The sequence below is a fragment of the Calypte anna genome, chromosome 1, assembly GCF_003957555.1.
Source record: "Calypte anna isolate BGI_N300 chromosome 1, bCalAnn1_v1.p, whole genome shotgun sequence".
NCBI lineage: Eukaryota > Metazoa > Chordata > Aves > Apodiformes > Trochilidae > Calypte > Calypte anna.
In genome coordinates, this window is record NC_044244.1 from 146,044,660 (window position 1) to 146,071,945 (window position 27,286).

General features: G+C 36.7%; 1 protein-coding gene across 1 annotated transcript in view; it reads right to left on the minus strand.

Annotated features, from left to right (window-relative positions):
* PCCA (propionyl-CoA carboxylase subunit alpha) overlaps nucleotides 1-27,286 on the minus strand; it is a 276,373-nt gene that overhangs the window by 134,503 nt on the left and 114,584 nt on the right. The window contains exons 13-18 of the mRNA XM_030446329.1: nucleotides 26,746-26,889; nucleotides 25,212-25,286; nucleotides 19,968-20,036; nucleotides 19,085-19,160; nucleotides 9,279-9,389; nucleotides 380-482 (exon numbers count right to left, since the gene is read on the minus strand). Coding sequence (XP_030302189.1) covers nucleotides 380-482; nucleotides 9,279-9,389; nucleotides 19,085-19,160; nucleotides 19,968-20,036; nucleotides 25,212-25,286; nucleotides 26,746-26,889 — 578 coding nt within the window. The remainder of the gene's footprint in view (nucleotides 1-379; nucleotides 483-9,278; nucleotides 9,390-19,084; nucleotides 19,161-19,967; nucleotides 20,037-25,211; nucleotides 25,287-26,745; nucleotides 26,890-27,286) is intronic.

Genomic DNA, 27,286 nt, shown 5'->3' on the forward strand with positions numbered 1-27,286 from the left:
TAAAGCTCTGTAGCTGAATATTCATATTATCCCAGAGTGCTTAGATCACTTCAAATAGGCACATGGGAAATTTGTGATGCTCAATTTGTGGTTAGTTACTAATGCAGCAACATTTTGCATTAATGAAACTCCTGATGTGCATTAATTACTGTACTGGCTTGTAACACATTTTTGTGCCTATTAGTTTGCTAATACGCAGAATAAAAATAATCACGTATGACTTGTGTGAGCAGGGAAATGTAAGCTGCAGCTCATTTGAATTTAGAAAAAACAGACTATAATAAGAACCCATGTGGTTTCTCACCAGCAACTCTCGTGCATGAGAAGATGCCATTAAGAAAACGCATCAGCACATCTGAATTCCTAGAAATGAACTTACCTTGGAGTCCCTAGGAATCGCTGTGATCTCAGTTGTTCAGCCACATACAAAGATGCTGCTGTTGCCAGTAGTTCTCTTCTTTCCAGATCTGTCAACTTGTGTCCTAGTTTTCAAAAAGCAGGTAGACAAAATTAGATATCAGAGACCGATACAAAAAGTACCAACTACCAGTGAAGACACTGTTCAGTCCTTCTATATGAAACCTACTTTTTTTTTTTCCTCTAAATTAAGATGAGGTTCAGCATAGCAGACACTCCAAGTTTCTGAATTTATAAACTTCATGTTTTCATACAGATCAGTCCTACTACTAACAGGTTGAAAACAATCTGACAACTGAAAGAAAAAAATCTCAAATGATGCTGCAGCATCTTGTTTTTGTAACCAAAATGTCACCAGTTCACATATTGTGCCTCACACCGGCAAGGACTCCATCTGTACATTACAACCTACTCAAAATATACAGCATTCTTTCTCAGTTCTTTACCTTGCAAAGGCTACAGATCTTCCAAGCAAAAGGGATAACACATCAAGAAAAAGCCCAGAAATAAACGTGGATAAAACTACCTGCCAGCCCTGGGCCATTTGGTGCCTTTTGTGTAATCATTAGTTTGCAACTAATGGAGTCAAAGTTCTGGTTGTCACTTCATAAAGAGAAAATGGCTCAAAGTAGCCCAAAATCTGAAGGTAGACAAGCTAATAAACGTTTGAACAAAAAGGTGGAAAGCAAAGCAATTGGAAGCACGTTTTCTCCCAACTTGGTCTTGTTCCAAAAAGCAAAGTTAATTCAAAATTCAATCATCTGTTCAGCTGGCTAAAGGACACAGCACAATGACAGAACTTTGTCAGAACCTTTAGATCAGAAACAGCACAACACAATTTGGTGTGAGAAGCTGGCAAAACAGTGGCCCAAATGGGAGTCACCAGAAAAGCAGAACATTCAAAACTGATGTGAGAGGGAACAAGACGACAAATAAAGCAGTTGGCCCATAAAGTAGTGGCAGGAAATTGAAGTTGACACAGAAGAAGACAAGAAGTGCAAAGATGAATTTTCATGGAGAAAAAGAGGCAAACTTTATCCTCAGGAGAGAGGATTTGGCACTGATGAAAAAAAAAAGTGTTTCAAAAGCCAGAGGAGAGGAGAGGAAAAGACAACAGATAAAGTTGTTTTACAAAATATGAAGGCAAGACAAACTTTAGCTGAATGGAGTTACAATAAAAAGGGCCTTAAGTGTCTCTTCCCTTTGCCTCAGCACTACTGCATATAATTTTAACTCATATTCTCTGCTAGTTGTCAGTAGCAAATGACAATTTCTGTCAATAGCATCAAATAAGACTAACACGTTCCTCAGGAAAACCCATCATGGAGAAATCTGAAAAGGACTGGAGCAAATATTACAGTAGTAAGTGCACAATTTCAAACCAGAATGTCTTCTGTACAGACCCCATCCTTCCACACGTTCCATTAAATATGAAGAGGTAAAGAGGCTGCTTAGAGTCCTCCTCATAATGCACTCAGTGATGGAAACACCTTATTACAGTTCCAGCTAATAGTACAAAGGAGCTGTCATAGGCCAAAAAAGTGTAAAATTAAAAATAACAAAACCCAGCAAATCTGCATCAATTTGTTTTTGATTTAGTCCATATTAACATATTCTGGCTCAAGATAACTGCAACTTTCTTTAGTCAGTGTTTATTATTTTTTATCTGCCTTGAAATGGAAACTCTTTTCTTTAAAAAACATATGCAGAAATGTAAACGTTAAAGGGTTGAGAAATGAACTTAATCTTTCCTATGCCAGTTGCTAAAAAAACTGATTGCAAAGTCAAAAACTTTGAACTTTTGTACTACTTGTATGTATATATATATATACACACACACACAAAACACATTCATGTACATAATAAGCCTTACATAATAATGCAATGCAGTAACATCATCTACCCAGCTCTGAAATGTGGCAATTTTCCAGTTGTTTACACATGGTGAAGAAGCCTGGAGCTCATTTTTTCCCAACCTGTTGTATCTAAAATGGGTGATTTGTTTAGATGTCTTAGCTAAAGATACATGAGAAAATCTGTCCTAAAACCTTTGCTTTTCAGTCACCCTGCCTAATACCCATGACAAGCCCATGTACACCAAAACTGCATGTTCCCACCTGCTCCAACACACACTTCTACTACCAACTCACAGAAAGAAACAGGGCAAAAGTAGAAAGATTACAATTTGAAGGTTCTATTGCATGGCCTTGATCATGTACTGCAAAAAGTATTTTCTTCCTATATCATCAATAAAGATCAAACTCCAAGCAGTGAACAGAGATCAGTAATTAGAAACAGGTTAACAACTGACCAAGAGTTACATTCATTATCACAAACAAGAAAAAAATATATTCATCCTCTTTCTTTATTTGTTACTATTTGCATCACTTGTGGCAGAAGACCCAGCAAGCAGAAAACCAGTCTGGCTGTGATATTCAGTGTGGGCAGTTTGCATTCATTTTTTTAAATCTCAGAGATACTATAAACTGTTAATACAAACACACCAAGTTTAGGTTTTGGTCTTTGGCTCTTTGAAAGCTACAATCCTACCACAGAATATCCTTAGCATAACTTTGGAGGCATCCCTCAGATGCTTGATTAAAGACTCCTTCCTAAAGATGGCAATTTACCTTTATTATACAAGACAGACTGCCTTAGTATGCTGAACTCCCACCCCATTTCCCTTGCCTTCTGCTCTTGCTCTGTTATGCTCAACAGAATTTTAAGCAGTTTATAACTTTCAATTACATTATTACATTTGGAAATATACTAATGCACTGGATAGTGAGCAATACCTTTCTTTCACTTCAGGTCGTTTTACCTTACAAACTACCCCTCAGGATTTCAATTGGATGTCCTGAGGTGTAAGTTTATTTTCATCATCAATAAAAATAAAATAACACAGCCTTTCATGTTCACCATGCAGATTAATCTGAAAAAGTAACAAAGGTGCCTCTGGAGATTTTGTCCAAGCGCTCCCTTCAAAGGCAGTGAAATGAGTATCAAAGGTTTCCCAGTTTCCAACATGGGAATTTCTGTCATTGTTCTTTCCTACCCTCATCATTGCAGACTCACGGACTACATGGAGATTTCATCTCCACCAGAAAATGTAAATCAGCACCTATCTTCCTGCTTAACCTGGGATACACTTCGGCATTCTGTCATCACTGAACTACATTGTATAAGGTGAACATTTAAAAAAAAAAAAAAAAAAAAAAAAAAAAAGATTAATGGCTGTAAAATTAAGTCACAACTGAAGGTATACAAGAAGCACTGTTCTTCATATTATTTAAAACCAGACCGCACACATCTATTCCTTCTGATGAGGGTTCTCTTGTTTAGAAGTAAGACAAGGAAAAACTTTCTCATTTCCCTGATGTTATGATTGCTTAAATCAATATTATCCCAGTATCCCCCAAGCTGAGTCAAAAAGGTTCATGCAATTACTTTACATAACTGACTTCAAATTAAATTACGTAAAAGGTCACTTTTCCTGGAACAGTCTCATTTGCATTTTGTCCTAGAAATAGGTTTCCTACTATCAATTACAGGGGGGAAAAAACAAACAAACAAACACACACACAGGCCCTGGTTATGTGCATGTCTGTTACTTAACACTTGGAAAGTTACTGTCTTCTCATTGGAACAATAAAAATTAAAGAAGGCTCTGCTTTGGCTTGAATTTTACTCTCAATGGATTCTGAAGTTGACCATTACAGATGACATGTAAGATGGCAAAGTAAGCTGATGAAGAAAAGGTTGCATGATTAGTGGTTTCAATTTCTTCAGGAACCCAGCACAGCTCTGGTCCATCCAAACGGTCATGGAAGGAAACAAACTATATTGCCTGCATGTGCAATCTCAAACCATTCAGAATAGTCAAAATGTCTTTTAGAGAGCTCACAATCTCTGAAGATGGAATTCTATAGCATTCTAAGGTGGATTCTACAGCATTCAGAATTAAAACCTCTTATTTTTAATTATAAAGAGATTAGTGACAGATCAAGAAATACTTCTTGGCTTCACCTCTCAGAAAGTCAAGTAAGCCACATGCTAAGTCAATTTTTATAATCCATTAGCTCCATAAAATGAAGAGGAGAAGACTGAGAGGGAATCTAATTTATGTGTATAAATATATGAGGGCTGGGCATGAAGAAGTAAAGACAACCTCTTCTCACTTGTGCCCTGTAAGAGGACAAGAGGCAATGGATTCAAGATAAAGCACAGGAAGTTCCACCCCAACATGAGAAGAATTTATTTACTATATGAGTTACAGAGCCCTGGAACTGGCTCCCTAGAGAGGTTGGGGAATTACATTCTCTGTAGACTTTCAAGACTCATCTGGATGCATTTCTGAGTGACCTGCCCTTGTTTTGGTCATGCTCTGGCAGGGGGGTTGTACTCAATCTTCAGAGGTCCCTCCCAACCCCTCACATTCTGTGATTCCAGTATGGAGAAGATTAATGGAATTAACAGCACCTATCCTCTCCCTTCTAATAGTAACAAAGAAGGCAGAAAGTGCATCACTTCCTTCAACTCATAAGTCTCCAGACTTGTATATAAGTCATATCTACAGTCCCAATGAACATTAAAAGCGTTTTCATTCATAAATGAGTGACTGAGGTTGTTGAAGTGACCTTGGGAGGTCTTTAGTTTATCCAGTGTGCTACCCCCACCCTGAACAGTCTCAACATCAAACTCGTAACAGCTTGCTTAGAGGTTCCTGTAGTCAGGAGTCAAGAGTCCCCATGTTTACATGTACCTCTCTGAAGGGCCTACCTTTTTCTTCTTGGGAACTCCTTCAGAGTGGTTCGCCTTGCCATTAGGTCCACCCTAAGCTAAACAAGCCTGGTTCTCCCAGACTCTCATAGGTTCTCTATTCCAACCACAACACAACCCTGCTTGCTCATCACTAGGTTTACTGAAGTTTAATGAGAACTTTCTTACATGTGGGGGAATTAAAACTGGACACAGTATTCCTGGGGTTGTTTAATAAATGTTGAGTAAACTGGAGTATATAACCCCTTCGATCCGTTTGATTACAAGAAACAACATATCTAAAAGCCATCACTTCATACACACTCTCTGGAGCCAATACACAATTGCAGAAAGGACTGTCCATTAAAATTTGTGCTCTCTCTCTACTCAAATGAGGTAAACATGCTAGAAGAGAGACATGAAATCAAGGACTCTTTTCTTTTTTCTGCTGTTTTGGTATGGCTTTGGCAAGAACCTCTAGGAAAATGTTTTATTTCTCATTTGCGGAGGATGTCTCTCCCAAAGAGACTGACTAAACATCTAAACATTTGAAACATCATTTAATAATCAGTAAGAGTAGATCACTAAAAAAAAAAAATCTCAGCATTCAAACAGAGATGCAGTAAAAGATGAATTAACTGTGGAAGGCACTGAACCACAAAGAATGATTCAGCAGATAAGTTACTAATCTAAGGATTCCTGAGTTTAACTTGTTCTTTGTCAAGGATGCCTCTTGGATCTACATGAAAATAGATCCCTTCTGTGGCTAAAAAGCTGGGATTGTTCAAAGCATATTTCTTCCTCACCAGACAAGTTAGGAAGCACAGACATCCCAGGCTGCCTGGAAGCTGTAGAAGGACAGCTCATCTACCAATACTCAGTCTGAAAGTATGGGCTACTCCTGCATCCTTGGCAAACATTTTTATTTCACAAGCAAAGCACTCAGAGGCCAATCCAAGACAGATGTATTTGTGTCACCTGCCCAAGCAGTGTTGCTGCACCTACCCTCAGATCCACACTCCTAAAACACATGCTCAGAGCAATAACCCACTCCAGCTGACCCACTGCCAGCCAGCATTCCAGCCATCCACCCCACACACAGATAAGAAAAGGGTATGACAGCAGTTCTTTTCCCATGTTAATCACACACAGAACAAGCTTAATATTTCAAAAATTCACAAACTGCTTTTGTTAATGAATGCTTACTTAAAGAAGGGAAGAAAAATAATTAAATCCTAATGAAGAAAATTACTGAACATCCCCATCCTGGATGTAATTTGAAGTGGGCATCACAGGTTAATGGAAAAGCTGCCAAGATATTTTTAATAATAATTTTTTTCTTAAAGTAAAAGCCTTCTATTAAGTGACTTATAATAAAAACCTTGAAAATGAGACTGGAAAAAAAGCATCTTATTTTGTTCCTAAGTAAGCCTAAAGTTAATATTTATATTTGAAGAAAAATGTAGATAAGGAATGGGCCATTACTTCACACAGTCACCAGAGAGAACACAGCTGACATTTGTTACTTGCCATCAGTGTAGACCCAACAGTGGCAATTGTGTAGTTTACAAAAGAAACACACTGCATTATGCTCCAGCATTAATACAGCACACATTTTCACTGATTTTTTTTTCATTTCTTAACTTTTCCAAATTTAAAACACTTCTGGTATGGATTTCTTCAGTTAACAATAGCACATTTCTACATATTTTCAAATCCACTTGGGCTACATATTACTCTAATTTTTAAAATTATCTCAGTGGTTTTTGTTTTTTTTTCACAGCTACACATCCCTCAGTCTTTGCATTTGCAGAATTATTTTTCAAAAGGTACCTAAAAAAACCCCAACAAACTATCTTTTATTCAACTCACATTTTTAAGCCAGAAGGTTCTGATCCAGAGCAAACTACATCATTAGAACTCTCAATCACTTCAGTGAGCTTAGAATCAGTATTTGTGAAAAAGTACTTATGATCTGAAATACAAATGCTTTGTAATAATGGCATCTGCATTTTTTTATCATTAAGGTTAATGCATGCTTGTATATGATACATAGAAGAGTGACACTTTTTATACAGCACAAAGTCCAGCCATTTTGCAACTCCCATTTATTAGCTTCTATTATGAACTGTCCCAAAATGTCTTCGTGCATCTCCTGTTGTTTATAGCATAAGTTCATCTTCAAGACTCTGTTAATACATTATAAATGTTCACCTCCAACTACAGAACCAATCAGCCTGCATTAGTATGTGTGTATGCATGTACAGTTGAAGTCAGATGACCCCAAAACAATTATATTCTTCAATTTGTGGAACAAAATGTAACTGATTATATATAGGTGAACACAGCACAAAATAAGGCATTAAAAAGAGTAAAAGAACAAAAGACAAGAGTGTCTTTCCCTAGTAGAAAATACAGAGCAAGGGGTCTTAAAAGTGACCAAGGGCTCCAACAGATACATTATCACAAGCCAGGGCAGAATGGTTTAGGTTTTTATCAGTCCCAGACCATCAGATGAAGCTACCTTTTCACAGCACAGCTTGCCACTCACTTTGCACATCCACTGAAGTTCACCAATTTCCTTCATAAGCTAAACAAGCCCAAGAACTCTCAAAAACCAAGCCAAAACCAAAGCAGCCACAATAAAAATGAATAATTTAAAAAAATATAATAATAATAAAATAAATAAATAGAAAGAAAGAAAGAAGAAGTTTTCTGGTGATTTAGGAAGCTCAATCCATCCAGAAAAAGTCCCCAATCCATCAGAGAGACAGGACATGGGATTTCATATGGAAATGTCAGGGAAGGTAGACAGCCCAGCTAATCAGAAGCACTGAGCCTTCAGGGCAGATCAGAGTACACTCAAGTCTATGTTGGGTGAAAGCCAGCAGAGCTACCTGAAGATCAGTTCAGTGCACCTTAGCAAAGAAGACAAAGGAACATTTGAGCTTCCACCATCCCAGTCTTACTGCCACCCAAGGTTCCTAAACTCCTACTGCTTTCATTTCAGTCAGGAGCCAATCAAGAGCCGGAAGCACTCATCCCATAGGATCATATAGGGCTGTATCACACAGAGCTGCCAATTTACATCACGACAAAGTAGTTCTGTGGATGAATATTCTTTGCACCAAACTCACACACTGAGTCCTGAGGTAAGAAAAATCTGTTCTGCTCCTTAATGAGACTCGAGTTTGGCATGGTGCCAGCCATGTCCAGTGACTGCCAATACCAATCTGGCAGGGTTGTCTCCAAAGGGGGGTGAGGATGCTGCCACACTGGATTAATGATAAATGGGGGAGAAAGGTATCTCCATGGGATTCATAAAGGACCAATGAATTATGAGCTATAAAATTTTTTTTTTTAATAAGGAAGATGTTCAGCCTGATAAACGCCAGCTGAGGTGTGAGATCCTTATGGAAAGGCTGTATGGAAACCAACACATTTGTTTCCTTACATTTCTCTACCAAATACAATTAGACACTTTTGGAACTGAGTTGTTTGATATGTTGCAAAGAAACATTTGTATTTTGGATTCATGTTAACCCAGTGAGCAAGTTAACAGCTTCAAGGTGATGCTTATTATCATGTGTAATGAGTATTTAAGATAAGGTTACTGAAATAGCCTAATAAAATAATGCCAGGTCCTCCAGAAAATGCTACAGCGAATATAAAGGGTACCAAAGGTGATTGTCAAGATGCTGCACAAGCTCACAGGAGAAGCAATATTGTGAAGAGAAATCTTATATTCAGTTAACAGTAGGAGCACCGTCTGTAATGAAGCACAGTAGCATGGCAGAGTTGAATTGATGTTTACTTTACATATTTCATATCACCTTCAAATTGTTTTTCTTGACTTTGGATGTACTTCATTTACTATTTTGTCACTAGAAATATGTATTTTGCCTTCTTGAAACTAAAGTAAGTACATGTTTAAACTACATTATACAGTATTTAACATCGCTATGTTCGGATACATTTGGTTGAAAAGAAAAAAAAGCCTGACTGGGGAATATATCAGTCTATAAATATAAAGGAATAATAATCCTAAACAGCATCTCTCAAGGAAGGAAAAAAAAAGAAAAAAATTCCCAAATGAAACAAACCTTTAAAACCATCAGGATAGACTTCAGGAAGGAATTTAGTGCTGATGTCTCCTTGAACAAAACGTGGATGGATAATCACTTCTCGCAGTAAAGAAATATTGTGAGCCACACCTGAAAACAAAACATCAATTCAAAATCAGGTAAGCATATTAACCACAAATTAAATCAGGAAACAACTTGTAAAAATATAAGTTCTTATATTTCAGAATACTTGTTCACACCATACAGACCATAAAACAGATGTAATCAACATCCTTAAACATTCTAATAAGTCTAATTAAGAAGTAAACCTGAATTTTCACCTCCCCAAGCCTAATTTCAAACTCCTTGTTAAGTCAATGACAACAAGCACAGCCAAGAGACTTTTGGTTCAGTCCCAGCAGATGCAGGGAAGATCAGAGCCATCTCCTTGAAATGATGGATTAGTCATGACCACAAGTACCAGCCCAACTCCAGGGAAACCTGTACCACCCTGCAATCCTGCCAACTTGTATACACACACCCCTGTGGAAGATACACAACATGTTACACCTCAATCACAGTAATGAAAGGAAAAAGTTTTATCACTTCTACAATTTACTAACATTTTTATCATTTCTAAGACAGTTCTGTGGAACAGTACAAAAATACCTATTGCTTGTTCCATATATACCTTTACCCAGCCTCACCTGGCCAATATCTTTATTGAATGCCCTGTTTCATATGACCATTTTACCATCATTCCATAACCCTTCTAGACATATATCCCACAAACAAAAGATTATTTAATTTTAAAAATTACTTAGGAGTCCGTAGAGCTACCTTTCCTTTAATTCCTTTGAATATAGTATTTTTCTTTTTCTGAATTTCTTCATCTCCTTCTACTCCATTTCTCAGTCTGTAGCCTCTCTTCAGATTTTTCAGTCCCCTTCCTCATGCTTTTTGTGCTAACAGACAACTTCTAGCAAGTTCAGTTTAAAGGATGTTGTCACTGCTTGTCTGGTACTTGTACAAAAAACAGTAAGTCCTCTGCCCCCTCCACACAGATGAATAAGAGATTAGTCTGTTTTCTCAGAGAGGAAAGGAATAAACCATATGCCATTTCCAACAGAGGCTGGAAAAAATGATCAGAAGTGGATGCCAACAAAAGATACATACTCAGGATAGTTAACAGTGGAAAAAGATCACCTAGGGAAATATTCTGGATTCAATGAAAAGGTTTAAAATGAGGTTTAAAGACAGACCTGCCAGTATGCAGATACAGTGGCTAAGCTTTGCTTCCAGCAGTAGAACTAGATTACTTTATAAAATCCTTCAAACTTCATTTCTCTTTGAATTTAACACAACTGTGTAATTAAGTTAGTAACTTCATGCTAAACTGCAATTTGCAAGAAGCATTTGCAGTTTAGCAAGGAACATGATTGTCATTAAAGTAATTTCACTGAAATAATAAACACATAGAAGTCTTCATAGAAGGTGGGAGAGGGGGAAAAGGAAGAGGGAAGAAGGTGGGGGGAAAAAAAAAAAAAAAAGAAAATTAAAAAAATCCCCGAGATAAAAATCCTCCATTTAAATTATATTCAGCTTACTGTACTCCAAACAATTTTCAAAAGAGATGATACTTTCTCTTTTGAGAGTAGGACATAGGTCATCTATGGAAAGGAAAGTTTAGGATTACACAGGAAAAGATTAGATCTTTATCTCAATTTTAGAAAGGCCTGGTAACCAAAAATATTCAGAGCCACTACAGTTCAATCCCAATATTACTACACAGAATAACACTGCCTCATAAACACCAATATTTCTTAAGAGAAGCAGAAACAGATGTGCAATACAGGAGCAGAAACCCTGAGCTTTGGCTGCAGCTGTTGCTTTCATTCCAGGTAGAGATAAATGAGGAAGCTGCTATAGGAAAGAGGTTATCCAGCCTCAGCTGTGTGGTGTGCATTCTCTCCCCTCAGGAAATACAAAGTAATTCAAATTCTTTCCTCTCACTGTCAGAGGGACTGGCAACTCCAAATCACACTTCATTTTCCAGGCCACATGAACTTTGGTATTAAGTCCACACTATGAAGTACAAAATGCACAGCACCTCACAAAGTACTTTACCTTGTAGAATTTGTCTGTTCATCCATATATCTTGTAAAGTACAAGATTCTGAACTTCAACTTTAGATATCCTTACTTCTGAGTTACTATGATTAATACAATGATGACACAAATCTGAAAGTTATTTGCACACTTTTTTGAGTAGCTCCAGTTTAAAATAACATGAGTAAGAATTCATTGAAAGCTCAGGTCTCTCAACTGTAAATTAAACCATTTGGATAGGAAGTTCCATTTAAACATAAGAAAATCTTGTTTACTATGAGGGTGACAGGGCACTGGCCCAGGCTGCCCAGAGAGGTTGTGGAGTCAGTCCTGGGTAATGTGCTCTGGGTGGGAGAGTTGGACTGGATGATCTCTAGAGGTCCCTTCTAACTCTGATAATTCTGTTCGTCTGTGATTTTTTCCCCTATTGAGATCTCACCAAAGCAAAAACACGAACAGTACAGCAACTGCAAATTGCTGTAGCTACAGAAGGAGTTTCTTTGGCGCTCCTGCTTCTTTTCCCTTTGTGTTTTTCCAGTTTAGAAGCATGAATAACATTCTTGTTATTTTATATGCAGACCAGTTCAAACAGTTTCAAAGCTTTTTTCCCCCTACAGTCTGCTGCTGGTGTGAATTTTCAAGCTCTCTGTGTGGCCGTCACTGAAACTACTTTCAACACACGGAGCCAGACTCAGCCTCACTGAATCATGAAATCACAGCACTAAAAACTGGTTGATGAGCCATTAAGTAGCACATTACACAACAAATTCCATAATAAGATAAAAATTTGACCATTTAATTAAAAAAGGATCAGGCTCCTTGCTGCCTGTGACCCAGGTAGTCATTTGTGATTTCATAACACTAAATGAAACTCACATTGAATCTCCATTAAACAAACAAAAAAGCTAAATAAACATTATGCTCAACACTATTACTTGGAAACAAATAAGGTCTGTCTTTGGCTGCTACAATAGAGCCCCCAAAAATCGCTTTTTAATAATAAGTTGAAATATCATTGAGATCTTCATCTGTTGTGTAAGGCTTTAGAACTGAAATTAGAAGACAAGGAGGAGCTCTTCAATGCTCCCCGACTTTGAATTCAGGATTTAAACACACTACAATGTGTAAACAGATCATCTCATGTTTTTCTTTCCTAAATTGCTATAAGATCCCTGGTGAGATGATGGCTGATGACAGATGACAGAGCTTGGTGTCTCAACTGACTGCCCCAAAAGACCTGAAATCCTAAAAAATTGTCCTAAACAATTCCAACTCCTGCATCAGAAAAATCACAGGCTTCCACAATATTTACGCTCCAAACTTCCTTTAAGAAGTTCAGTACAGCAGACAAGCCTGGGTGTTGGGGAACAATATAACCTGTATTTTATATCTGAAAACTAAAACTGGATACACAACAGTTTCCCTTTTAAAGTATCATGAAAGACAATCTTATTTATCAGTCCCCATGATCATTCTGTGAGCAATGACTGTGTGGCTGGGTTGATCTATTTCTCAAAACTAGGTTGATACCTTTTCGTAATGTTCCCAATCATATGGCATTAAAAAAAAAAAAAAAAAAAAGAACCAGTGTAATCTTTCAGAAGCCTAGAAGTTTTAGATTTGCAATTTAGTGTGACCTCTGTCAAAGTTCATAAGGTCTCCAATCTGTGTGTGAGTAACTGTGAGGCTACAGAAATATGGACCCCTAGAGCAGCTTGCTCCTGACTACCTGCTGCTTCCAAAACACTGGCCAGACATTAGCCCCACACTCTCAGAGGATCAAACAGAGGCTAACAGGCAGGGCTTATTTCATGCAAAGTTAGACACTAAACTGAAGTAGATTGTATTTATGTTGCAGAGGATTTCAGGGAATTTTTCTTTGTCTTTACCAGGCCTGCAGTCTGCCAGAAACAAAATCACATTTGTTAACCTGACCAGCCATGACATTTCCAACAAACAAAAAAAACTAAACTACATCAATTTATTTCCCCTCCAGAAAACAAAATTTCACTTCAGTATTTTTTCCTCACATTGTTAAAACTGATGCAGTACTGCAGTTACAATTATATTCTTCTTTTCTCTAAGTCAAAATACAATAAAACATAACAATTGTTCCTTGTACTCCATTTTTTTATTTCATTTGGCTGTACTCTTCACACAATATTAAACCAGTACAAGCTCAATTTATCAGATTTCAATTTTGAAACGCAATTTTCTAGCATATATTTGGCAAAAGAGAGCAGACTAGCATTTAACTTCTGGAGCTCTAATAAAAAAATATATTTTTGTATATTTTGTATATAACAGTTTTCCTAAGCATCAATTCGTTCTCCACTTAGATTGTAGTTATTACCTACCTGATACATAGGGATGCTAAATTATCACACTGCTTACCAGATTTGATTAGTAACCACTATCTGAAGATGTCTTTAAAAAAAAGTAAAATAAAATAAAATTACAGTCATAAGAGACTACTCCCCATACTGCCTGTCTCTTTATCTTACCTCCTTCCCTTCCTCATTCTCTGGATTACATCTGTCTTAAAACCTTGCTAAATATACCAGATTTTTCACTAACTTGCGAACTGCAGCCTAACTCCTAACCTGTCTTCCCAAGAAAATACAGGGAAAAGACAGACAAAATTCACTTTAAGGAAAACAAAAATTTTAAGGCAGGCTTATGAACAGGATGTAACACTGCATTTTTACCCACTAAAAATCAGAACTTGGAATGCCAAAGCACAAAACCATAGGCAATGTTTTCACTATAAATATTTACTGACACTAAACATATTCAGTGTTGATTAGCCTTTTTACAGTATTAAGCTCCTGTCATCTTGACGTCTGCAAACACAAATCTGCATTTATCCATGTAAACTTAATTGGAATCCTACATGCCTCTCTGTAGATAAGCAGTTGAATATACTTAACTCACTGATAAATTCAAATTGTGCTAAGTGGAATAGAAAGAACTTTATCTGCATACTTAGTGATTGCAAAAAAGAACATGTGGAGTAAAGGACTAGAGGTTTCTCTCCTTAAAAAAAAAACACAGCAAGGCTAAATTATCACCACTTTAAATGCTGAACAATAACAAATGCTACGAAGCTTAGGAAGCATCACAGTTTATTTCTCACCAAAAAAAAATATTAACCAAGCTCTGCACTGAGCATCATGAAACACTGATTATCTTACTCTTCACTTTCTATATTAATGGGTTTTTTTGTTTTACGGGACTATGAAAGCACCACTTTTAACACATGAACTTTTCAAAGTCCATGATTACCATCCAGATAGCCTCCAGGTTTGCAGTTACAAAAGTTGTCATAATAGTCCCCAGAGCCCTCAAGATTCCACTGTTTAACTGAATTCAAAGCCCGTGTTTTGCTTCAATTCACACTGGAACAAACTATCTGCAGAGAAAGTCCCATCTCAAAAGCAAGAAGAAAGGGATTTTTAGCTTTTTTAATTTAATATACAAACATCCATATAATGTTTACACACAGTATCAGTACACCACTGACCCCCAGAGCTGAATCTTTAAAGAAATTAAATAATTTAAATATTTAAATAATTTAAACTAAAATATTAATTCTTTTAGATAATACAGTCTGGACCTCATAGAACTCACAGACCAGAATAAAGGGGGAAACGAAGAGAGGGGAAAAAAGCAGAAACTAAAACAAACTAAATTTTGTACTGCATGTACTTCTAGACCCCTTAATAAGATTAAGAAGACAATTACACATGGTGTTAGCAAACATATGAATGTTTCAATCAGTACAATAACTGGAAGCAGAAGCAGACTTTGTTAGAACAACTCAAAGAAAATGGATGGCCATCCTGGTATCTTCCTCTACTCAGCCACCCTTTTATTCTCATGGAGATTAGAACACCAGGAGAATTTATCTAAAGTGGTGTTGTTTCTAGTTTTGCCCTTGTCTTTCAATGCCTTCTCAAAATGGCACACTGCCTTTCTTACCATTTTTAAATGCCACGGGTTTTTTTCTTAATGAAAAAAACTTCCTCTGTCAGAACAACAGTGAAGGACCTTATTTTATTTCCCTTCTACACCAATAACATTGTCTTCCTCTTCTACCTGATCAACCTGTACTTCAGCTGCTCTTCCCTCCTTCATCCTTCATAGAGTGCAGTAGCCTATAACCCTTCTTAAACCACACATCATGGTGCTTCCCCTAACAAGCTGCCATTCCTGCTCCCGCTCCTGAAACTTAAGAAAAAAATGAGGACAAACAGGAGAGTCTTCCCTCATGCCAGCATCTGTGCTCCAACCTGATGTTACCAAGCAATGGTCCCTTTCATTGGCTGTCAACTACATTTGTTGTTGTCACTTCTTTAATTTCTGCTTCCACACTTAGGAACCTGCTGCTCCCTGTTGCAAAGGCTCAGAGAAGGCAGAGACTCTTGCAGAACTCCCAGCCCCTTCCCTCCGCTACACAAAGAAGAATCCACAGTTTGGTTGTATGACCTGTGGCAGCATTTTTTTTAAAGTGTAATCAGGAAAACAAGGCTTGTTTCATTCTTTTTTTAAAAAGAGACATTATATGCTTTTTGCAGGAAACATGGCTTACAACAGAGGATGTTTTTCTGTTTGCAAAGTACACTTGCATACCTGAATGGGATCAGAATACAGCCGAGTATGAAACGTAGAAGTATCTCTGCCACTGAGAAGCATCTTTTAAGTTAATATAGAAGAGACAGATTCATTCAGTAACTCCAAAAGCCTTTGTGCCTGAAAATTAATTTATTTGAAATCTATAAAATACTAAAATAGAAGTGGTGGTTTTGCTGTGTTTTTTTTTCCTTGGGAAGCCAAGGCTTTCTTTACAAGCACAGTATTCTTATTCCTCTCAATTATTAGTGTGTTTACAGTTACAAAAACTCAAGACAGCAGTAGCTGCTGCCACTGTCCTGGCAGCTCTCCATTCATTCAGAGAATTTCCATATTACCATTCCCCTCAAACATTCACCACACTTAGTTACCACTTTTCCATTTTCTTTTCAATGATTGCTCTTCTACCCCTTGCTGGAAGATCCTCCTCCCGATTGGCAGCTCTCTCATTTCCCTCTCATTTCTACTCCCTCTATCTTACTGCTTACTCTGCTCTTCAACAAATGTTTTTCCAGTCATCTTTCTCCCAAATAGTCTACTATATTCCTTTCTTCCCACAGCAAGCATGATCTCAGTGTATTATGGCTGACTTTACAATAAAGATTGTTAAAATTATGTTACTGCTTTCTATCTGAATCAGCAAAGACTGAAAGCAAACAGATTTAAAGAAAGATTACAGGAATCTCTGCAAACAAGAATATGAGCTATCTGCATGAGCAGATCTCTGGTGAACCATTTCTTTTAAGTAGAGACAAACAATTTACATTCACAAACTTCCCAGAACTTCATCCTGAGTTGTATATATGCCTTTAAATGAACACATTATCCAGCACCATAAATCACACAACAGACTTGCTAAAATCTTAGAGAACCTGAGAAGTGGGAAATCACACATCATGTTTACACATACAGCAGAAGGGCATTATTCTAATACCCTATTTCTGTTGCTCAAATAAAAAGAGAAGAAACAGAACATTAAGTTTCTGAAGAAAAGGAGCATAAAACAAGAGAAAGATGAACTACTAACAATGCAGTCTCACAGGAAACAACTCATGTCTCACCCCAATGAGCAATAGTGCCTCTATGCTTGACTGACATCTTGAATTTTTCATTATTCACAAATTCTCCAGTAACCACTGGATAAATCAAAGTATATCACTGATACAAATCTGTGTTGGACCTTGAACATATAATCATTCATAAGCTATACTGGCAGAGCCACAGATAGAAGTGTTGCCTAGACCTTTCCTCATTCTAGTCTTGAGATTTTGAATTCAGATCAGTTCCCCATGGAGGAGTCAGGTCCTATCAAAAACAAAATATACTGTAAAGGACCTTAGGATAGAACTTAATCCAATCCACCTTTCAAAGAATTGCTATATGAGACTTTAACTTGCTCCCATTAATAACACTGCAGATATTACACAGGAAATAGGATGCAGATTACATACCCATGTTCACACTGAATATATCTCAAGCTAGTCCCATTGTTAGTCTCTACCAACCAATTATAGAATTTCTTATTTCAATTTATGCAAATTATAATCAGTCCAAACTCTAATAAGATGTTGATGCAATAGGCATTTTCAGAGCATAGCATTGTTGCAAATATCATCTGATTAATTCAGCATTTCTAATCAAGATACTGCTACCACAGGCACTATACAACGTAGTCTTGCAGGCCTAGAGCATTATACTTACAAAAATTTTGCAAAAGCCTGTTTTAGCATTGTTAGATTACATTTTTTGAAAGTTTATTTAATTTCCTTCATGATGTTGTCATGCAGATTTAACTGGGAGGCACAGCTGAACAACTGGTTTAAGGCCAGGTATTATCTGATCCTAGAAAACAAGTCAATAAAGACAGCAGTCTGAGGACTTGTTCCCTGTAAGTGCAACAGAGCTAAAAGGAATGGGTAACATTTGGACATCCTAAAACCACAGCAGTAGAAAGCAAGTGTTTGCTCATACAGTAGCCAAGAAATAGCCAAGTAAATCCTTGCACTTCACAGTGTAAGCTTGCCTTAGCCCAGCCTGGATGAACCACATCCTGGAGGGTCACTGTGCCACCTTTGGATTCCCTGCTGGGAATGCCATGAATGACATTATATGGTGGCATTTGTTCCAAGAGGACATTTGTCTTCTAGAGACTGGATAAAGACTGCTGATTTCATGCAGGTCAACAAGCAACCACCAAAATATTAGTGACTAAAAGTCCTTACCAACTTTTGCCTGCTTTGAACTGGTGACACAGAAGTGATGGGAACGACTCCATCTTCCATTAGCAGTCCCTAAGCTACCCAAGGGATGGTCCTTGACCTGTTAGCCAGTCACCCCATCCCATTCCCATCAAATGTGAGTGAACAAGCATTTTTCCTTACTGAAATGCTAAAATTCTTAGGAATTTAAATCTAAATTTTCATAGTGTATATAATCAGTATAATTTACACTGACCTTAGCTGGTAACGCTTAGCTAAAATGCTTTGTAATTTTGAGAAGATTTGTTACTTACATGGAAAAATATACTGTCTCAAAAACACTAAGCAAACAAATAGAAGTTGCTCCCAAGAAAATCTAGGGGTAGGGGAAAGGAGGGCAGGGTGAAGTGGTGTTTCAGAAATAGGAATATGGAGCACACTATTCAGGAAGACTATGGGATCTCTAAGTAGTTATGTACAGGCTCACTGTTAAAATAAAACAAAGGAACTTCAAAGCTAGGTAAAAAACTACTCTCTTTCACTAATAATAATGACTCATATGTCAAAATATGAAAAAAAGCAACATTAAACTTCTTAGGGTAGTGGTCTTTTTTCCACCACGACATAAATTAATTATATGCTACCACTCTGTAAAAAATCTTACAAGTTTAAGGAAACAATCTAAATATTTATTGCATAATATTGAAGCAAAAATAGTGGAGAAAAAAACTGAAGTCTCTTTAAATTTGATGTATCTTCTCAGCATAATTAACACAATCTTTTCCTGTTTTAATTTGCACTTAAGAACCAGGAACTTCAGTGGATTTGCTAATTGCTACATTTTCAAGCTGTTTTCTTGAAATAGATGGCAGCCTAACACACTAGGAACCCAAATTTTCATTGTTACCTCGAATTACGTAATTGTCCAAAGCCTCCTCCATTCTTTTTAGTGCTTCAGCTCTATTAGAGCCATAGGTAATGAGCTAAAAAAAAGAAAAAAGCATTTCATCTACCCAGAAATGAGAATGTTTTCCTCTAGATTCTGAATAGTATTTAAAATTAAATGAGTTTGTAGAACTTCTGCAGCCACAGAAACATTTCTTGCACATTACTGTGCCTGTGCTTCAGAGGCTCTCTAAAACATCAAGAGAAAACCAAAATCTCTTAATCCATTCAATGAAAGAAGGTCAATCACTTTTACTTCAGAAAACTTAATGCATCTAAAACAAGCATTCTCTTCATCTTTAAATGAAAATTAGAGAAGAAAATCTGAACAGAGGCTCATTATCTAATTGCCTCTCCTGACCTCTAATGGGCAACAGACTTCTAAGATTTAAGTGTGAATTTTTTGACAACTGAACTCTGATTATAATGTATTTTAATTTTACTAACATGTTGCTGATAAAGAATAACTATCAACCATTTCTTTCACTGCTTCTTTTTAGAAACCAGATTTATTAAAATTTTCATTTTGACAAGGTTACATTAAAAAAGAGACTGGCAGCACCAAAGTCTGACAGTAACAGCTTCTGGTTAAACCAGAATCCGTTTAATAATCAGAAGCTACAAGATAAATAATTACAGTACCAAAAGATTTTAAAAAACTTGTTTAGAAGGTACACTAAATTTCCTCTACTCCACATTTTCCTTCAATTCTTTCATATTCCCACGAGGCACGTTATGCTTAGCACCTTTAAATTACTAGTTTACCAATCCCTTGATACAATCTCCCTCCTTTAAAAATTCTGGGTACAGAATTAGAATTGTTAAAATATTGAAAAATAACTCACTTTTGAGATCATAGGATCATAATAAATGCTAATATCACTTCCTTGTTGTATGCCACTGTCAACACGTACCTTCAAAAAATAAGAAGCATGGAAAATCATATGTTGGGAAAAAAAATTTCAACTTTATATCAGATCTACCTGGCAGGCTTAAGACATGACACTTGTGAAGCTTACCACATCCTCTTTTTTCCCTTTGAGAAACTAAAAATATTTTTTTCCACAGAAGCTGGGAAGGGGGGAGAGGGTACTTTTCCTCCACCAGGAAAAATACTTGCAAGTTACTCTCCACTTTAAAAGAAAACACTACTACAATCTTCAGTTGATAGCCAAAATTCTCTTTTGTTCTCCTAGAATTCAGAGTAAATGCATTAAATTTGATCTAACTATCTAGGTTGTGTTACACACTCTAAACTTCAACTCTGATGGTAGCTCATTCCAATTTAATCCCTGTAATAAAATACAGTTGTAATTATTCTTCTCACTGACAACCTGGCACAAAGAATGCCCCTTATAATCACATCCTTTCTGCATCTATATGTAATCACATCCCCCACGTTTCACTACAGCCTTCTGAGGGAATACAAGTAGGGAGCATTCAGCAGGAACTTTGGAGCTCTGCTTATCAGCTCCATAGGAATACTGATCCTGTGGTTTTCATGTCTGTAACACTTTCCTTCTTTGCCTCACCCTCTCATCTGTAAAACTTTTTTTTTGTTGTTGTTGCTGCTGTTCCCCTAAGGCTTTAATGTTTACACAGCTTTTTCCATGGCTTTGCTTTGTAAGGACACAGCCCCAATTAAAGCTCTGATTCTGCAATATTCATGGAAAAAAATAACACGAGTTCAAAATTTCTTTTGAAGAGGCTGATTGCTGTTAAGCAGCCAACATGTTAGTTAGTATATTGCTGATTCTTGTTTTCATCTCTCAGTTTGATTTCATCACTGTAGCAATGAGGTTAGCCATATAAAACTTTTCAAATGAGCAATTTCTGAGGAATAAATATTTATTAAATTGCTGCTCCTGAGCACTGGAATCCGAAATATTTTTTTTAAAACTAATCAAAATAACTTGAGAGTGACAAATGCACTCTGGGGATCTTAAGGATGGAGGGCTCTAATCAAAGCTGTTGAAGCAGCAGGGCTGTGATATATTGCAATGTAAAGGGGGTGGGAAAGAGGGTCCTGGAATCTCACTGAAATCTTCACCTGTGGGAAGGAACCTTTGTAATAAACAGCAGCTCATCTGTCTGCAGCAAGGCAGAAAAAGGTCAACACAACGGCTGTTAGGCCTTTAATATTTTAATTTAAGCAATTATCAGGGGACCACATGTAGAACCTCTTGTCTACAGAATCCACATGAAGGCATGATGATGACTTTATTATCCAAATGACAAAAATATACCCTAGCAGGTGTACTCACATTCTTCAGTAAGAAACACTGTCTCACCAGTATTTATGATGCTATGGCTTTTCATTAAAAAAAAAAAGCATGTACTTATTCATATATTTGGATTTATACATTTATAATTATATAACCAGATACTGTTTCTTCTATATTCACATTTGTGTTTATTTTTATAGCATATTTATTAGTGAGTAAAGGTGATAGCACTTTCGTAGCATTTTTATCAAACCTAACCTTAATGTCCTTTACCTATGCTTAACCAGCCTCCCCACATTCATATCAGGTATATTTAACATTAGCTACTGAGGAGAAGCTAGTTCAGACACTTCATGACTGCAAAAAAAACTTAGTGTATTTTTCAGCTCCCCATCTTGTACCTGCTAAACGACTCTTCCAACCAGGATGTCTGCTTATATATAAAGTCAATGCATATGTTCTCACATTCAAATCAGAAAAAGATAATTTCCCTACCCACTCTCAGATAAATCCCTTTCCCCCTAATATTTTTTTGTAGCATACAGTAAATACATATACAAGACATGAAGGTATGACATTCATACTCCTCATATAGTTTAAATATACTGTGACTTCAGTCTCTAAAATGGCACCTACAAAGTTATTATATACCAGTGTTCAGGAATGCTTTACATACACATACATGTATTTATAAATATACATCATACTTTGAAAAAATAAAACACATATGAAAGGTGCATAATTCAGACCCAGAGTAAGCAGGTATTTCAGACTTTGAAATTAATGTAGAGCTTCTGAGGCTACTGACTGCATGCTCTGCCTGTTGTGTTTCTGTTGATATACAATATACATACCACTACACAATTTACACTTTATCCTAAGTGTATCCTGAAAACCTGAATATCACACTGAGAACTGAAATTTCATTTAAAACTGCAGAATTTCCTTTTTAGAAAAATCTGGAGTTCTCTGTAGAGGTTTAATTTTAATTTATAAAGTCAAGACCACTTATAAAATTACAGCAGAAAAGAAATATGTTTATGTTCTTCAGTTCTCTCTGATGTGCTCACATTTTTAGGGTCTAGTAAAAACAGGTGATTCTATAAACTATATGCTATGACAGAACTTAAAGAACACTGGATGAAAAACAAACCTTGATTCAACAGTTACACACTGTAATGTGCTTAACTTGCTAAATAATAGCAATACTTATTAGATGCACAGCATTTATTTCTGTTTAACAACATATTCCCTTTCTTTTACTCATTATTTAAAATACCAGAGAAGGGTCAAGATCCTACTGCACACCCTACACCTCATTGGTACCACAGTCCCCAACACTTTTATTGTTGTTGTACTACCATCACGTGTTATTGCACTAAAACAACACAACTAAAAGATTTTTTTAAAGTTAAGGGAAAAAAAAAATATATATATATATATATATAAAAAGCACAATCTATGTCCCCTTCCTGAAATGAAGTATTAGTGCACCAAATTCCACTTACCAGCACACTCAGAATTTCTCAATTCTCTGCCTTATTGGAGTCCAAGAGTTTTCTCTTTCTGGTAAGAGTCATCAACAGACCAGACTGCCCATCACATATTAGCCAAGACCAATGCTGGAATCTCCAGATATGGCAGTAAATTTGCCATGTGGTGTAAGAGCAACAAATACAGATGCTCACTATCACACTGAGGTTTTGTGGTTACCTATCTTATGCTTATCTAAAGATAAAAAAAACCCAAAACTGTATTTACAAGTACCACATTCTAAGAAAGTTACAAAGTAGGTGAAACAAAAATAGCCAGTATATTCCTAGCTGTGGCTAAGGAAAAAAAAAAAACTCAGAGCCACGTGTACCAGTTCCACCAGCTTGAGCAGCTGACACATGGCCACAGGCAGACGGAACTGACTTGAGACACAAAAGAAATTAATTGAAAATGCATTTGGCAATACACTACTTATAAGGCAAACTCACTGTGACATACTACAAGTCTCCATTAATTTGTTTTAAGCCAACTTGTTGACAATTGTAAAATGCAGAAAACAAACACTGTGGCACAATGGGCCTGTAACACTGAACTTTTTTAGTCATATTAATTTTGTTCTGAGCAGCATGACATTCTCAGGAGAGAAATTAGTTTCACAGTGGTAGAAAATACGTATTAAGACACCAAACCATGAGAGCCTACATAAAAATAGCTGTTCTATTTTTAATACTACAATAGAACTAAACAGAAAAGAGAACAGCCTATACATGCCATGAGCTCCTCAAAACATTGCTCTCAAGCCTCCAGTGTAATTAAAATTTCTTTCTTCAGTACCACGACGGGCCACGTGAAGCGATCAGGCATCTCCCACCCTTCATTTTCAATTCACCTCTCTGCCTAAGCACAACTCCCAGCCCACCCTGTCTACCTGACAAGTGACAGCCCAATCTGATTAAATGCTTGCAAGGGAGGGGACTCATGGGCCTCCATGACAGGCCAAAAGTGATCACCATGGAGATACATAATTACAGCTGTCAACGCATCTACTGTCCTGCTGGCATCAATTTGATTGCTCCCAGCAATAATGATAGACAAAGCTTAGTGTGCACTCTCCTGCACCCAATCACTTTATCTATTCCGTGGTCCATTTAGCTGACATGCAACATTCACACAAGCAAATAACAGCAGTAAGCAGAACATTTAAGGCATTTTAATTGTTTTTTCTTTGTATGGATGGCTTACAAGCGCAAATGTTATTACATAAAACTCCTGCTGCAGCATTAATTGAAGAAAGATTTGGTGGGACAAAGACTGTAGGGGGTATAGTTTGTCCATTATCACTTGTACTTTCAACAGGTCTCACGTTTGGAAAATTGCAAATTGCAAAAACTTGCAAGGGCAAAATGTTTGACATCCTGTTAGCTATTACAACGTGGTGAAAACTTATAACAACCACTGGAGTATTCATTATAAATTCTTATTAAATACATTCTTTGTTTCATTAAAAAAAGAAGTTTAGATACATCTAGTGATACCTTTTTTTCTCTCATCTTGTCTTTAAGATCATATAATGCCTTTTAGATCTTCACAATTTTTTCTGCTTTCAGGCTTTGAACACAGCATGAAGCCTTAAAGACCAGGAAGGGTCAGGTCCCTTCAGAAAGTACACGGGCAAAAACAACTTAAGGAGCGAAATAAATCATATATCCAATAACATCCCCACGTTTAAGGACCCTCTCGTAATCTTTCACTATTTTCTGTGCAAGCAATCAGAATGAGTAATCATATTCACAGATGGTACAGACTTGTCATTCCACTAACTGGCACAGTGTCATGTATGTATGCACTTATGACTTAGACTACCTTGATTTTACAGAGGCAGCGTCCTTGTTCTTTACATGCAGCAGAAAACAGTTTGTTAAACAGACATTCCATGTAGTAGACTGTGTCCTGAAACCTGTAATAATTGCTGTAACAGATTTCCTCTTTAAAAATCTACAAAGCTAAACAGAAAGCACTGACACTTTCTCACTGCTGTTCCCCATTCTTTACCCTTAATGCCTCGACTCAATATTTCACTGTCCATTCAAACCATCACAGAATTTTTAAGCTAAAAGTTACGGAACAGAACAAAATATTTCAATATATAATGATTTCTTCTTATATCCAATCTGAATATTTTAAACCTAGTTTATAAGTCTACATTCTTCAGCAGCTTTTCAGGTTGCACAAAAAAGTATTGCCATGTCCTCTGTTCCCCTCCCCAGCAAAAAGGTAGAAAAGAGGCCCCATTTACAACGTCCTTGCAGTCTCCATCTTACTACAAAAGAAACAAGCAGCACACATGAAAACCAGAAGCAAGTTACTTACGCCTGACACATGCAATGGTTCCTGATACTGAGACAGTTTACCAATGGATGGCAGGCCAAAAGATTTGTAAGGGTCCTGAAATAAAATTCAAGATGAAAAAGTATTGAGCCTTTATAGACACAGTGAAGACAATGTTTAAAAGCTTGAAGTTTAAACACAAACCACTGGTGGAATAACTGTTTTCTTTGCCAGAATTACTTGTGTTGAAGTATATTTCTTCATCCATCTACCCCTGTGACTCCAAATAAAGAACTAGATGCATGTAAATTGCCTTGCATCACATCCAAGAAGAGGGAAATAAGTGCTCTGCACATAGGTACACACTATAAAATATACAAAGATGACATTTTCTGCTACATCAAGCCTTGGAAGAAGGATGGGAAAGTGAAAGAAGGGTGAAGTTGAGAACAGAAAAAATTTCAGGGATTCAATTCAATTATGCCCTTGGAAATCTCCTGCATAATGCAGTAACAATATAATTTTAATAGGGCCACAAATAGATATATGGCCTTATTTGGTTTACAGAAAAACCAAATTCATGGCAAAATAGCTGGATCCATTAATTTTAAATATGTGGGAATCTAAGTTGAAGGACTCAAAACCAAACAAAACCCAAGCATCTGTTATTCCAGGGTAAAGTCTACGCATACTTGGAATAGCTTCTATGCCAACCACAAAACAAATATTTATTATTTGCCAAAATAGCTCATATAAATTGTTATCAGTTGAGTAAGTTGAAAATTATTATGTAGATGCCATAAAGAGAAAGAAAAATTACCACCGAGTAGATGTCTTGAGGCAAAAAAGCCACAACACTTAACCAAGGGAAAAAACATCAAGGTGCTGACTTATTTTTGAAAAGTATTCATACAAAAAAGCGTTCCTTAGAGAGAACCTAAACATAATTTTTTAATTAGCAGATTCTAATTTCCATGTAACAAAAACGACAGTTAAAGGACATTACCTGAAATGTCCTAAAGAGTCCTGAAAATATGTTTTATATTTTAAGGCAATATGAGAGTCATACCACAATTCTGAAGTTATTGTACTGGGGTGCATTTTGAAATCTTGTCCTATAGTTTTAGAAAGCAAATAACTTGACTTTTCAACAACCTGTTACCATGTTTTAGAAGAATGAAAATGGTGTTTTACATTGAATTTCAGCCAGCAAGTTTCAAGTACACAAGTTAGGAAACTGGAAAAAATAGTTAACTGCAGCAAGTAACTCGAGCATTGAATTATTAGATGTGAAGAGAACATACAACACATCCTTAGAAATAAATCTTGCTCTCTCTAACCACTTTCAACTTTGATTTTCAGAAAAAAAAAAAAAGGTATGCTGAAATACATATGGTATTATGAATAAAAAAAATTTAAATTCTACAAAAGCTCATCAACTACTCGTACTGCACACTTGAAATCATGATCTTCACACCATACTCCTCGACTTCACCTTGTCCTCTGCCCACACCTGGGTATTATTGCTCCACAATTCAAGCACCTACCACCCTCCTCCCCATTACCACTCATTTACCTCAGCATAAACTCGACATTCAACCGCCCAGCCGTTGATGGGGATATCAGCCTGTTTGTGCCTGAGAGGGTAACCCTTAGCAACACGGATCATTTCTTGGACTAAGTCCAGGCCGGTAATGCATTCTGTGACGGGATGTTCAACCTGCAAGGTCAAGAACTGTCAGTCAATAGGTAACAAAAACAACAACAACAACAAAATCCCACTCTCCACAATCATTCACAGAAAAAACAAGAAATTAGACCAGCCAAAGAAAATGCTACCCGACATTATCAGTGGTTCTCACCAATTAAATTTTTATTTGCAAACTCCAGCAACCATCTTCTTTACAGGGAAAACACCAAAATTAAAATAGTTAGCAGATTATTGTAACTAGGACCATCATAAAAAGGAAACCTACTGAGAACACATAGGAGGGTTTGGAGTTCTGCAGCGTGGATTTTGTTCCCCCATTTATTTTACAAATTCAAATGAACCTGGTGACGACGAGATTTTTTTTGTTGCTGTTCAGAAGCTTCTGCTCTTCGATTACTTATTTTTT